The sequence below is a fragment of the Melanotaenia boesemani genome, chromosome 1, assembly GCF_017639745.1.
Source record: "Melanotaenia boesemani isolate fMelBoe1 chromosome 1, fMelBoe1.pri, whole genome shotgun sequence".
NCBI lineage: Eukaryota > Metazoa > Chordata > Actinopteri > Atheriniformes > Melanotaeniidae > Melanotaenia > Melanotaenia boesemani.
Window position 1 is genome coordinate 1584188 of NC_055682.1, and position 13605 is coordinate 1597792.

At 45.9% G+C, this 13605-nt stretch overlaps 2 protein-coding genes across 7 annotated transcripts in view; both read left to right on the top strand.

The window, feature by feature from the left end:
• Positions 1-3588, top strand: part of fhod1 (formin homology 2 domain containing 1) — a 61047-nt gene extending 57459 nt beyond the window's left edge. For all 4 annotated transcript variants that reach the window (XM_041997615.1, XM_041997705.1, XM_041997787.1 and 1 more), the window contains 2 exons: positions 1-177; positions 2285-3588. In XM_041997615.1, the coding sequence (XP_041853549.1) occupies positions 1-177; positions 2285-2364 (257 nt within the window). In that variant the 3' untranslated portion in view covers positions 2365-3588. The remainder of the gene's footprint in view (positions 178-2284) is intronic.
• A 1847-nt stretch (positions 3589-5435) lies between these two features.
• Positions 5436-13605, top strand: part of slc9a5 (solute carrier family 9 member A5) — a 37787-nt gene continuing 29617 nt past the window's right edge. For 2 of the 3 annotated variants that reach the window (XM_041993727.1, XM_041993710.1), the window contains exon 1: positions 5436-5895. In XM_041993727.1, the coding sequence (XP_041849661.1) occupies positions 5535-5895 (361 nt within the window). In that variant the 5' untranslated portion in view covers positions 5436-5534. Of the gene's footprint in view, positions 5896-12141; positions 12174-13605 lie in introns of those variants that run through there. The other variant, XM_041993719.1, reaches the window with a different exon arrangement.

A 13605-nucleotide genomic window follows, 5' to 3' on the forward strand; every position in this document is an offset into this window, starting at 1 on the left:
GTCTCGGCCGGGTTGGTCCATCTCAGTTGTCTGTAGCCAGAGATGATGCAAGCAGCTCCCAGGTTGATGCCACTGATGAAATCATGGATCGACTGGTCAAGTCTGTTACCCAGAATCCCTCAGACAGACCATCCAGCCCCAAGACCCGCAAACGGTCCCGCCTCAACAGGAAGTCATGTGAGTACAAACACTGATGTGATGAAGGTTTCAGGCGCAGATGTTTTGGGTAGAGGAGGTTCCTGCTTTCCCATCGCCCAATCCCTGAGCTTCAAGTGGTTCAAATAATCCTGATTTGAATCTCAATTTTCATATTTTAACTTCAGCTGTCATCATCAGCCGAGGTGATGCTGCTCTGACTCGTCTCCAGGAAGAAGGGGGTTCATGGTAGTTGCTGAATGTGAAGCTCTGTGGTTCTGACTCACTCAGACATTACAGGAGGAGGTCACACCATTTGTTTCTGAGATGTTTGTGGTTTCAAGGTCGAACCTCAGTCCAATTCCGACTGTGTATGGACTCACAACATTAGTTCTGTGTCCAAAACAGGCAGATATCAGAGCAGCTTCATATCTGTGTTTTTACTTCCTCAGCTGATAATCATCATCCTCCTGAAGGACTTGCTCAGCTGCCAGTTTGCTGCTGAGCATCTTTTTTCAGAAAAATTTGCTCATTGTGTTTAGTCACATAAAAAACAAACAAACAGACAACTCAGCTGCAGCTTCTCTTCAGTTTTCTCTGGACTTGTTGCTGGGTTCAGCTAAAACTCCAGAGTCCAGCAGATGATCCTCTGCAGGCTGATAACAGCTGTTACAGCCTACTAACTGCTGTCTAAAACCTGCTAATAGCTTCTAAACCTGCTAACAGCTGCTACAACCCGTTAACAGCTGCTACAACCTGTTAACTGCTGCTACAACCTGCTAACAGCTGCTACAACCTGTTAACAGCTGCTACAACCTGCTAACAGCTGCTACAACCTGTTAACAGCTGCTACAACCTGCTAACAGCTGCTACAACCTGTTAACAGCTGCTACAACCTGTTAACAGCTGCTACAACCTGCTAACAGCTGCTACAACCCGCTAACAGCTGCTACAACCCGTTAACAGCTGCTACAACCTGCTAACAGCTGCTACAACCTGCTAACAGCTGCTACAACCTGTTAACAGCTGCTACAACCTGCTAACAGCTGCTACAACCTGCTAACTGCTGCTACAACCTGCTAACAGCTGCTACAACCTGTTAACAGCTGCTACAACCTGTTAACAGCTGCTACAACCTGTGAACAGCTGCTACAACCTGCTAACAGCTGCTACAACCTGCTAACAGCTGCTACAGCCTGCTAACAGCTGCTACAACCCGCTAACAGCTGCTACAACCCGCTAACAGCTTCTACAACCTGTTAACAGCTGCTACAACCTGCTAACAGCTGCTACAACCTGCTAACTGCTGCTACAACCTGCTAACAGCTGCTACAACCTGTTAACAGCTGCTACAACCTGCTAACAGCTGCTACAACCTGTTAACAGCTGCTACAACCTGTTAACAGCTGCTACAACCTGCTAACAGCTGCTAAACCTGCTAACTGCTGCAACAACCTGTGAACAGCTGCTACAACCTGCTAACTGCTGCTACAACCTGTTAACAGCTGCTACAACCTGTTAACAGCTGCTACAACCTGCTAACTGCTGCTACAACCTGCTAACAGCTGCTATAACCCGCTAACAGCTGCTACAACCCGTTAAAAGCTGCTACAACCTGCTAACAGCTGGGTAACAAACCAGAAACACCTGGAGGAGCATTTGACAACTAATCAGGTTACCTGGCAGCAGGTCAGTAACATGACTGGGTGTAAAAGGAGCATTTCAGAGAGGCAGAGTCTCTCAGATGGAAAACCAGCTCATATTTTTCTTGGTAAAATGCTTCATTTTCAACATTAGAGTTATTGGTTATGTTCTGCTGGGAATAAAATGAGATTGTGTTTTTATTTATTTCATTTATGTATTTTTATTTATGTATTTATTTGCATGTTTGAAGATTTTATTTAAAATCTTCGGAGATCTAAACTTTAGTTAAATGAAGATTCAGGAACAATAAACACAGAGAAGCTTTTTCCTCCACATTTCCAGAACCTTCTGGTGAATCTCAGACTTGTATTCAAGGTTTGGTTGAACATCTAGTTTTAATGTTTACTGTAAAAGATGAAAGTTTCTGATGATGATGATGATTAACGCTGAAGGACCAGAAACTGAAAAGCAGCTTCCTGACAGGTTTCCGCTGTTTCTGTTTCAGTGAGGAGGACTCTGAAGAGCGGTCTCACTCTGGATGTGGTTCAGGCTCTGGGACTCAACAAGACCGGAGACAAAGTCTAACACTGATTGATCCATCAACTGACTATTGATTACAGAGAGATCTGATTTGGGATCTGATGGTGGAGGACTGAAACAATAATCAGATCAGTCTGAGTGCTCATCTTCATCATCATCTTCATTGTGGCCTCAAGCAGAGATTGGTGGTACAGCATCAGTTAATTTGGATCCTTTAATCTTCATCATCTCCCCGTCAGACTCAAACCAACAGGGATGTTTTTATTTCCTTCTTAAAGACATTTTAGACATCATGTGACTCGGCTGACTCCTCCCCTTACAGAAAGCCCACATTGCTCTCATTGGGCCAGCCTGGTCAGGCCCGCCCACCACGCAGCATCTGCTGTGTGGAGAACCCTGATGACGTCATTAATAACCACCTCTAAAATGATTCAGGGCTGGTATTGTCCCAAACGCTGAGCTGGACAGGTCGGGATGGGACGTCAAGGCTGGAGGTAGATTTCCTGTGAACATTAAACCCACGTTGAACCAGGATCAGATGAGCGAACATCCAGCTCGCCTCTCAGACATCATCAGCCTGTTCAGTTTCTGTGTGTTTAGTTTAGTTAAAGCTGAATTCCAGCAGGTTGGATCAGAAAAAGAAGTTTGTTTGGTCTTTATGCTCAGCTAGGCCAAGCTAAGCTAGGCTAAGCTAAGCTAGGCTAAGCTAAGCTAGGCCAAGCTAAGCTAGGCTAAGGTAAGCTAGGCTAAGCTAAGCTAGGCCAAGCTAAGCTAGGCTAAGGTAAGCTAGGCTAAGCTAAGCTAGGCCAAGCTAAGCTAGGCTAAGCTAAGCTAGTCGGCTGCAGCTTGGTTTCCTGTACAAATGAGAAGAGGATTGCTCTGCATGTTGTTTCCTTCTGTTACAGAAAAATCTGATTAGTTTTAAACTAAAAGCCATTAAAGAATCGAATAAATGAATTTTAACGTAACTGAAAATAAAAGCGAGGCATGAGCTTCATGATGTTTCTGAATAAACTTGATGTTAAACTCCAGAAACAGGTGGTTCACCGAGTTGGGAGAAATTTAAGATCAGATGATGAATTTGACGCTGTCACAGATTTCCGGCCAACCGCCTGCCAGGTGAGCTCAGGTGTGTTTCTGTCTCTCCTACTGACTTCAGGTCGGTCTGTGTTTGAACCTTCACAGGAAAATGAGGAAGACTCTGCTTCAACCTGAAGATTTCATGGAAATATGAAAGTTTGAATGTTGTTAATAAAAGTTTGAACAAATTATTTGAAACATTTCTTAACATTTTTCTGTTAACTGCCAACCTCGTTCATATGTGGATGGAGGGGATGATGGAGGGATTGATGGATGGAGGGAGGAAGGGAGGGATGGATGGATGGAGGGAGGAAGGGAGGGATGGATGGATGGAGGGAGGGAGGGATGGGTGGATGGATTGATGGATGATGGAGGGAGGGAGGGAGGGAGGGAGGGAGGGATGGATGAATGGATGGATGATGGAGGGATGGATGGATGGAGGGGGGGAGGGATGGGTGGATGGATTGATGGATGATGGAGGGAGGGAGGGAGGGAGGGAGGGATGGATGGATGGATGATGGAGGGAGGGATAGATGGATGGAGGGATGGATGGATGATGGAGGGAGGGATGGATGGATGGAGGGATGGATGGATGGAGGGGGGGATGGATGATGGATAGATGGATGGAGGGAGGGAGGGAGGGAGGGAGGGAGGGATGGATGGATGGATGGAGGGAGGGATGGATGGAGGGGGGATGGATGATGGATGGATGGATGGGAGGGATGATGGAGGGGGGGATGGATGATGGATGGATGGAGGGAGGGAGGGATGATGGAGGGGGGATGGATGATGGATGGAGGGAAGGAGGGAGGGATGGATGGATGGAGGGAGGGAGGGGGGGATGGATGATGGATGGATGGATGGAGGGGGGGATGGATGATGGATGGATGGATGGAGGGGGGGATGGATGATGGATGGATGGATGGAGGGGGGGATGGATGATGGATGGATGGATGGATGGAGGGGGGGATGGATGATGGATGGATGGATGGATGGAGGGAGGGAGGGGGGGTGGATGATGGATGGAGGGATGGAGGGGGGGATGGATGATGGATGGATGGATGGAGGGGGGGATGGATGATGGATGGATGGATGGATGGAGGGGGGGATGGATGATGGATGGATGGATGGATGGAGGGGGGGATGGATGATGGATGGATGGATGGATGGAGGGAGGGAGGGGGGGTGGATGATGGATGGATGGATGGAGAGAGGGAGGGGGGTGGATGATGGATGGATGGATGGAGAGAGGGAGGGGGGGTGGATGATGGATGGAGGGATGGAGGGGGGGATGGATGATGGATGGATGGATGGAGGGGGGGATGGATGATGGATGGATGGATGGATGGAGGGGGGGATGGATGATGGATGGATGGATGGATGGATGGAGGGAGGGAGGGGGGGTGGATGATGGATGGATGGATGGAGAGAGGGAGGGGGGGTGGATGATGGATGGAGGGATGGAGGGATGGTTTGCTGTGATGAGAACAGAAATAAATAAACGGGTCAGATGGATCTGGACCAACTTGCTGGAGCTGGTCCGGCCTTATTCTGGATCATGAGACTGATCTGGATGTTCTGAGATTTTACCTGGAGATGAACACCTGGTTTCTGAGGCGTGTTTATTTCAGATCTGAATCATCTTCACACTCAATCAGGAGGAATTTTCTAAAGATTCATGTTGTAGATCAGAAACCAGGAGTCTGTCCTGACCGGAGCACCAGGTCCTGGGGTTGATGGAGGGTCCAGGGAGCGATGGGGGACCAGGGAGCTGGATCTTCCTCTTGAAAATAGTTGTTGGAATAAAGTTTCGGCCTTTTAATCAGTCATCTCTTCACAACAACCTCTGACGTCAGCCAGGGTATTGATATTTGACGTCATTCAGGAGTGGCGTCTCACCTGCAGCGCCATCGTCTCTTTAAAGGGGGGACTGAGCGGGTCACGTGCGGCTCCGGTGTCTCCTCCTCCGGAACCTGTGTGTGTGTGTGTGTGTGTGTGTGTGTGTGTGTGTGTGTGTGTGTGTGTGTGTGTGTGTGTGTGTGTGTGCTGATGCGAACCGGCTGCCGGCCTCTCTCCGTGTCTCGGTGTGTATATAAAGGTCGGGAGGATGTCAGCGCGCTGAGCTCGCGGACAAGATGCCGCTCGGTCTGATGCTGCTGCTGACGGTCGCCGCCGCCGCCGCCACCGCCGACCTGCCCGGGACGGGCGCCTCGCTGCCGGCGTCGGAGCTCAGCTTGTCCCCGCCGGTCCCCGCCTCTCCCTCCTCCCCGCCGCTCCTCCTCACGCAGAAACCCGGGATGGAGTTCGGGGCGCCCGGTGTCGCTTTGGCCCGGTCCGCCGCGGAGGAACCGTCCGGTACCGGAGAGGATGAGGGGGGAGGAGAACAGCATCACCATCACGGCGGCGGGTACCGGGTGGTCCAGTGGGAGTGGAGCTACGTCCAGACTCCGTACATCATCGCCATCTGGCTCCTGGTGGCCAGTGGGGCCAAGATCCGTAAGTCTGACACTGTGAGTGCATGTGCGTGAGGGTTCGGCTGGACCAGGTCTCAAACTGGAGCTTCACTGGGATAATTACTGGAACTTGAACCAGCCTAGTCAGTTATGGCTGCAGGGCCACCAACACAGGGGCCCAAAAGGTTTCCCCTACTTCAGCATTATGATGTAATCTTCACTTAACGTTTTAATTAGATTTCAGTTGATTTTAGGAAAAACATTTAATTCTCTTTGTGTTTGTTTCTTTGTTTTGTTTTCTGGGGAGGAAAAAAGTAAAAAAAGCGTTTAAATATCTGAATCAAGGCTGAGACAGTTCTGGTCTCCCCACAGACTAAACAACTTTAAAGACAAAGTCAAGGTTGGAGACACTGTTATCGTCTCCTCAGAGACACAGCTACAGCTGAGACAAACCATCAGGTTTCACAGGAATGTGGAAACATTCCAGGAAATATTCGGTCCCTTCTACTTCGTTGTTCTAAATGATCAAGTACAAAATCATGAGACTCATCGTAACTCAAGCAGTTAGTGGTGTTTTCTCAAGTCTGACATGTTGGTGAAAGAAAAGACGATCTCTGTTTAGAGTCTGAAGACTTTCTGTACATTTAGATAATAAAGAGTTTCTGTCGGTTTAAAATCTGATGAGTGTCTACGGGTTATTGGTCTGAAGAGTTTTTGTAGATTTATGGTAAAGCAGTTTATTCCTACATTTCATGTCCAGGACGATTCAGAGCTCTTTACATAAAACATTAACAGCATCACAGGCGGAGCAAAGAAAGCTTTCAGAAGCAGTGAAAGCTGCAACAAACGGCAGAAATCACAATAAAATAATAATAAAAAAAGCAGATCAGCAGCAGATTTCACCAGGATTTAAACTCTCATCTCCACTGCAGCAGAACCACTACATGCTGCACCAGGTTTACTCCAGACCCTGGTCTGGATCCTGTTCTGGACCTGGCCTGGACTCTGTTCTGGACTAGGTGACCAGAGTCTTTGGATCTCAGAGCTCTGCCAGGTTTATATTCTCTGAACGTATCAGATGGATTGTGGACCTGAACAGTTCTGGGATGTAAACCATCAGAAGGTTTTAAAATCTATTCTGGGACTGGAAACCAGTATAAACTAGAAACCAGTATAAACTGGAAACCAGTATAAACTATAAACCAGTATAAACTGGAAGCCAGTGTAAAGATGTTAAAACTGGTGTGATGTGTTCAGATCTCTTAGTCCTGGTTAAAACTCCAGCAGCAGCATCTGGATGAGCTGCAGATGTCTACTGGTCTTACTGGGAAGTCCTGTTAAAGACCAGTCCAGTAATCCAGCCTTCTGGAGATGGATCATGGATGAGTTTCTCTTGGTCTTACTGGGAGACTAAACTTTTAATCCTGTTGATGGTAAAAAGCTTCTTAGTGAAGCTTTGATGTGGCTGCTGAAAGTCAGGTCTGAGTCTATCAACACTCCAAGGTTACCAACTTGGTTGGTGGTTTTAAGAGCCCGAGTCTCCAGGTGTTTATCAATGCTGACCCTCTTCTCTTTCTACCAAACAGAATAATCTCAGTTTTGTCTTCATTTAATTGTAGGAAATTCTCCTTCATCCAGGTGTTTATTTGCTCCAGACTCTGACACAGTAACTCTGCTGGACTGCAGTCGTCTGGAGACAGAGACATAAAGTTGTGTATCATCTGCATAACTTTGATCATTAATGCTATAGTTCTGTAATGTTTTACCCAAAGGGAGCAGATACAAGTTGAACAGAAGAGGTCTGAGGACTGACCCCTGGGGGACTCCACAAGTCATGGCCACTCGCTCGGATTCATAGCTGCCGATCGGAACTAAATAACTCCGGCCTACTAAATAAGACCTGTACCAGTTAAGGACCGCTCCAGAATCCAGACCAGTTTTCCAGCCTAAGAACAGGATTCTGTGATCTACAGTATCAAACGCAGAACCAGGACTGGTACTGGACCTGAACCAGGACTGATACTAGACCACAACCAGGACTGATACAGGAGTAAAACCAGGACTGATACAGGACCAGAACCAGGACTGACACTAGACCAGAACCAGGACTGATACAGGACCAGAACCGGGACTGATACTAGACCACAACCAGGACTGATACAGGACCAGAACCGGGACTGATACTAGAACAGAACCAGGACTGATACAGGACCAGAACCAGGACTGATACTAGACCAGACCTAGGACTGATCCGCCATGTACCACTGTGACCAGAGCAGGTTCAGGGCTGTGATGAGGTCGGAAGCCGGACTGAAATTTATCCAGATTTCCACTTTCATGTAAAAGTCATTCCGCTGGTGAAATCCAACTTTCTCAGTAGTCTGGATATAAAAGAGGTCAGAGACGGTCCATCGGTGTTCATTATAGAGGCGTCTAGGGGAGGGGCTTAATGGCTGCCATCTTTAGAGTCTGATGCCAGCGAGCTGTGAACTTTCAGTAGGAGGTCATGTTCCACTGAGGTGAAAACTGGTTTAAAAAGTGGGATGGGATCATGTCCAGAGTGCATGTTGCTGGTTCCAGATGCCAAACTGTTTCCTGGAGGGAGTTTAAATCCACCATATTAAACTGTGACATAATATCAGAAATATTTCCGGGTTTTAGACACAGACTAGTTTTCTTTTTGACTGTGTGGCATTAATATTTTACCTAATACTTTTAATCTTTTGGCTAAAAACGGTGGCAAATCGGTTGCATTTCTCAGTGGAAAGGAGCTCTGGGCTGGACTGTTTAGGAGGATTTGTAAGTTTTTCCATCGTAGCAAACAGAGTTGTTGACGTTCTTGTTCAGCATTTCAAGGATTCAAGGATTCAAGGATTCAAGGAACTTTATTGTCATACCAGCTCACATTTACATGTTTATGGTACGAAATTAGAACTGAGGTCCCGGTTTGAGCCATAAGAAGGAGGGCAATAAGTGAAATAAAATAAGACATGAAGAGAAAAAAAAAAAAAAAAAAATAGAAATATAGGCTAAATATAAATAGAATATAAGCTAAATACAATAGAATATAAACAGCACAATTTTAAATAAAATAAAAATAAAAATAAAAATAAAAATAAAAATAAAAATGGTCAGATAAATGGTCTGAAGAGATTCTGCAGTGGGGGGTCACATGCACTTTTAGATGAGGCCTGGGTGGGCTAGGGGGTGGTGGGTCGTGGATCTGGGCTCTCCCATTGTCCTCCTCCCCCTCCTCTCCTTCCCCCCCTAGGCATGTGGTGGGTGGGTGCCTTTTGGGGTTGGTCTTTTGAGCTCTTCGCTCTGGCCTCCCTGGATGGCCGGTGCCTGGCGGGGTCGGCGGCTGCTGATCTTGGCCCGCTGGGGGGCTCTGTCTGGGGCGTTCCCCTGTCGTCCTCTGGGTGGGTCCAGGGTGGTCTTCATGGTGGGGGGGCTTGGGTTTGTGCTCCAGGATTGCTGCTGATGGCCCGGGTCTCGGGGCAGCCCTAATCTGCCTCTAGCCTCCGTGGAGGTGTGGCCTCATCTCTGATCCTCCTCTTCCTCATCCTCTGCATGCTGACTCAGCACTGAGGTGTCCAGTGTGTTTATACACTAAGAGATGCTTTGGTTCAGGTGTGTGTGTTTCTGGTTCTTTGGTTGTTGTTGTTGTCTTGGTTATTTTGTAGGAACTCCTGATGATTGTCTGCTTAGTTTACCTGTAAAAGCTGTAGGAAATTCTCTGCTGTGTTTCTGTACAGGTGTAGCAGATGGTTATCTGGTGTTTGCTTGGACTGAAGCTCGTTGCTTCTATCTGCTGGATGTTTGTCTCCTCTTCCTTTGTTTATTCTCCTTTTAATTTCTGTTCATGCTTCTCCTTCTACTTTCCTGTTTACTTCTCTTCATTATTCTCCTTTTTTCTGTCGCCTCCATTCAGGTCCAGCAAGATTATTTAAATTCTCTCATTCAAAATAAATAAATAACAATTTAAATAGAAAAAATCAGATTTACCCATAAAGCTCCCCTTGGTACAGCAAATTGTTTGTCACTACACAGTGACATGTATCCAATATCCGCGGTAAGAAGGGAGAGTGTAGCACAACCGTGGTTTTTAGCCCGCCTGTCTCTGTTAGCTTGTTAGCTACCATTGCGCAGGAGTAACATGGTTAGCTCTTAGCTACAGGGAGCTTGGAGTTTTATGGTTGTCAATCATCCACCCCCGCCTTCACAGCCCCCCTCTCAGCTCCGCCTCTTTGCCCATTTTTGGATTTTCTAGAAATAATGATACGCATGATGCTATCAAGATGGCAACTGTGGGAACTGCCCAATGAGCTTCAATTCAGCTCTTCAGAAACCTACGGGTGACGTCACGGAGTCTCCGTCCATCTTTTATATACAGTCTATGGTGGCAGCAATGTTTTTGGCCAGGCAGTGTACCACGATGTGTAGTCAGCATGCCTGATGGGTGCACACATCAAAGCTCAGCTAACAGCTTAGCAACTTTGCTGCTATATTTAGTGAGTTTTCAGACCCCTGTAGTGGCTCTATTTAAAATAAATCAACGAGCAACAAATCCAGCCCAATGCCACAGACAGGGCTGGACACAGTGGAGCAGCCCGGATCCCCACCACGGGAAACCACCATGGACCCCCTGCCACTATCCAACCCCAAAGCAACGAGGTCACAACCCTCCACCTACACTAAGTGACTGAGCCAATCACAGGGGACCAGATGGAGGTAAATCCAGCTAACTGGTTCTTTGAGGAGGCAGACATTGTCTCAGTACTGATGTGATCTAGTAAGAGATTCCTAAAGTGCTGAATACACAGATTATTTTTGGTTTTCCAGCTTACAAGGATAGTTTTTTTTTGTGATGCATAAAACCATGAGGATGTGTGCAGAGTTAATTACCATGTTAATGTCGCCCAGAATTAGATTCTTTTTTTAATACTTTCTAAAAGCCTTTTATTAGATTTCTTTCCTAAACTACATCTTGTTTGGACAAAGTTTTAGACCATATGCGGTAAGGAACATGTTTCTCATATTTACTATAACACTTTAAATCTTCAGATTAAATTTTCCCCTCAGATTATATTCATGGTTAAAATAAAATAAAATACTTCATTATTATTATTATTATTATTATTATTATTATTATTATTGATAATAATAATAATAATATTGGCAGTCATTTATTTATATTATTATCATAATTGATCATTTTTTAAACGTTTTAGAACAAAAAGCCTTTACAGCTTTGTTATGTGAGGAAGTTTCATCTCATTCTGAATCAACAGGAGGATGAAAAGCATCAAAGACGGAGTAAAACCGTCTGTTCCCATCATGATTCATTTACACAAACCAGGCAAAGCCCCCCCAGACCTCCAGACCTCCAGACCCCAGGGCCGCCAGAGCCTCATCACTACATTTAACTATCAGCTGAGACAGAAGATGAAAATGACTGGTCCTTCATCCTCCATCATCTTCCTCCTTCATCCTCCATCTTCTGTGAAAAGACTGAATACTTATTTTAAAAATAATAAAAAAAAAAACTGATTTTTTTATTTTTTTTTGTCTTTAGAAGTAATGGAGGTGTTTGTTAATGACCTCTGAGTCCAGGTTCAGATGCTCTAATGTAAACAACAACATCAGGTCACACACACGTTTGTAACAGACGTGTAGGGTGTGTGTTCAGAAACTCTACGAAAATCTGAGGAGGAAATTAAAGAAGAAACATGTGAAGATTTGGTTTTAATAAAAGTAATCCACACACACAGACACACACACACAAGTTTTAGTGCATGTGAACACACACGCGCTGACACACAGCTGAACCTCCCACACACCAGATGGACGTGGAGGACAGAAACACTGAGGACAGAAACACTGAGGACAGAAACACTGAGGACATTCAGCTGCTGCACATGGATCCAAACTCTTCCTCTGAAACAGCAGCAACTCACACACCTCATATTCATCCACGGCTGAAAGTAGTCCCCAACAAACCCGCAGGCCCTCTGAAACTGGAGGGAGTGTTCCTGAACGACGGTGGTCAGCACTGCAGCTCACAGCTAGAAGGTCGCTGGTTCGAGCCTCGGCTGGGCGAGGCTGGAACCGTGGTACTCAGGCTTCCTTCCACCGTGACGTTCCGCCAACTCTGAATGCTCCCTAGGAGGGACTGCCCACCTGTCCAGGTGTACCTGCTAATTGCAGCGATGGGCTCCAGCTTCCCTGCAACCCTGAGCTGGACTAGAAGTACAGAAAATGGATGAATGTAATAAAACCAAATGTAATAATGAAAGTAACTGTAACCTCTAATGTGTCCAGGTGAGTTTCGTGTTTTCTGTATAAATGGAAAACATTTTCAAGGCAGGAGAACTTTTCCATCTTGGTGACTTCATTTTGTACGATGAGGGGAGTCAGCTGGTCAGGGTTACTACACACATGTGGAAATGTACATGTATGTTTGTTTAAGGTAACTTCTAGATCTGGAAAAGTTCCTCTGATCATATGGAATTCTGGATTTTTCCTGGGATTAAATGTTTGCTGCTGTGGAAGCTGGACTAGACCTGGAAATGAGTAAAAAGGCAAAATATTGCTGAAACTTATTTTTCTGCAGAGATTTCAGGTTCATGTTTTCTACAAGGACAGATCTTCTGCTTCTTTAAAACAAAGGGGAAACGGGCGTTTTTATCCGGAGGAAACAGATGAAAAGTGATCAGTTTATACCGATAAGACGTTCTGGATTTGTTCTTTTTATCTGGTGCTCCAGTCGGTGTTCAAGCCCTGAAGACGAGACCTGGAGCTCAGATTCCTGATCAGGAGGGAAACGGATGCAGATTTCTGCAGGATCATCCGAGTCTGAACAGCCGCCTCAGTGTGTGTCTGACACACAAACACGTTATCCAGCAGCGTGTGCGTCATGTCATTGTCCTGCTGCGCATGACTCACCAGCTGCGTGTGTGACTCGGAACAGATGGTTATTTTTCCAGCCGTGTGGACGCCCGTGCACACGCACACAGTGACACACCTGGTTCTGGTCCTTTATCTGTGACATCACACCGTCGTAAATACATCAGCCAATCAAAGAGGGGATAACACTTTTTCAGATTCAGAGCACATCCTTATTTACTGCTGCAGCCTGGGGGGTAAACAAGGCTATAAGCTAAACAACAGACTGAGTAAACTTGTAAACTCATTTACATGTTTACTGAGACATGGACAAAGACTAGAACAGAGAGGGGCAGCATCCTGGAGGAGCGCGGCAACATTCATCTTTAGGTCCCTGGTAGAAGCTTTAGAGGTCGCCATGGAGACGAAATGAGTCAATCTCCTGATCTCATTTATGTTCCTCTAAATTTCTACAGTCTGGTAAATATTTAAACATGGAACCAGCTGATTGACTCGTTGCCACCCATTAGTTACACATTGAATCTACAACACACATGGATCATGGAATCTTGGAACATTTTCTTTTGATTTAAACTGGTTTAATCTGAAAATGGATTATGATGATTAAACATTTCATATTTGTTCATCCTTCCTTCCTTCCTTCATTCATTCATTCATTCATTCATTCATCTATCTGTTTACTCTTTAACACTTCTTGTATCTTATTTCATACATACATACATACATCTGAGACCTATTTCATCAGTTTATGGTAAAAACTTTGCTCAGATTCTGTTGTATTTAACCTGATGTGGGTCTTCTGCCCCTGGTGGACACATTTTGTACTGCAACAATTCTGACATAGCAA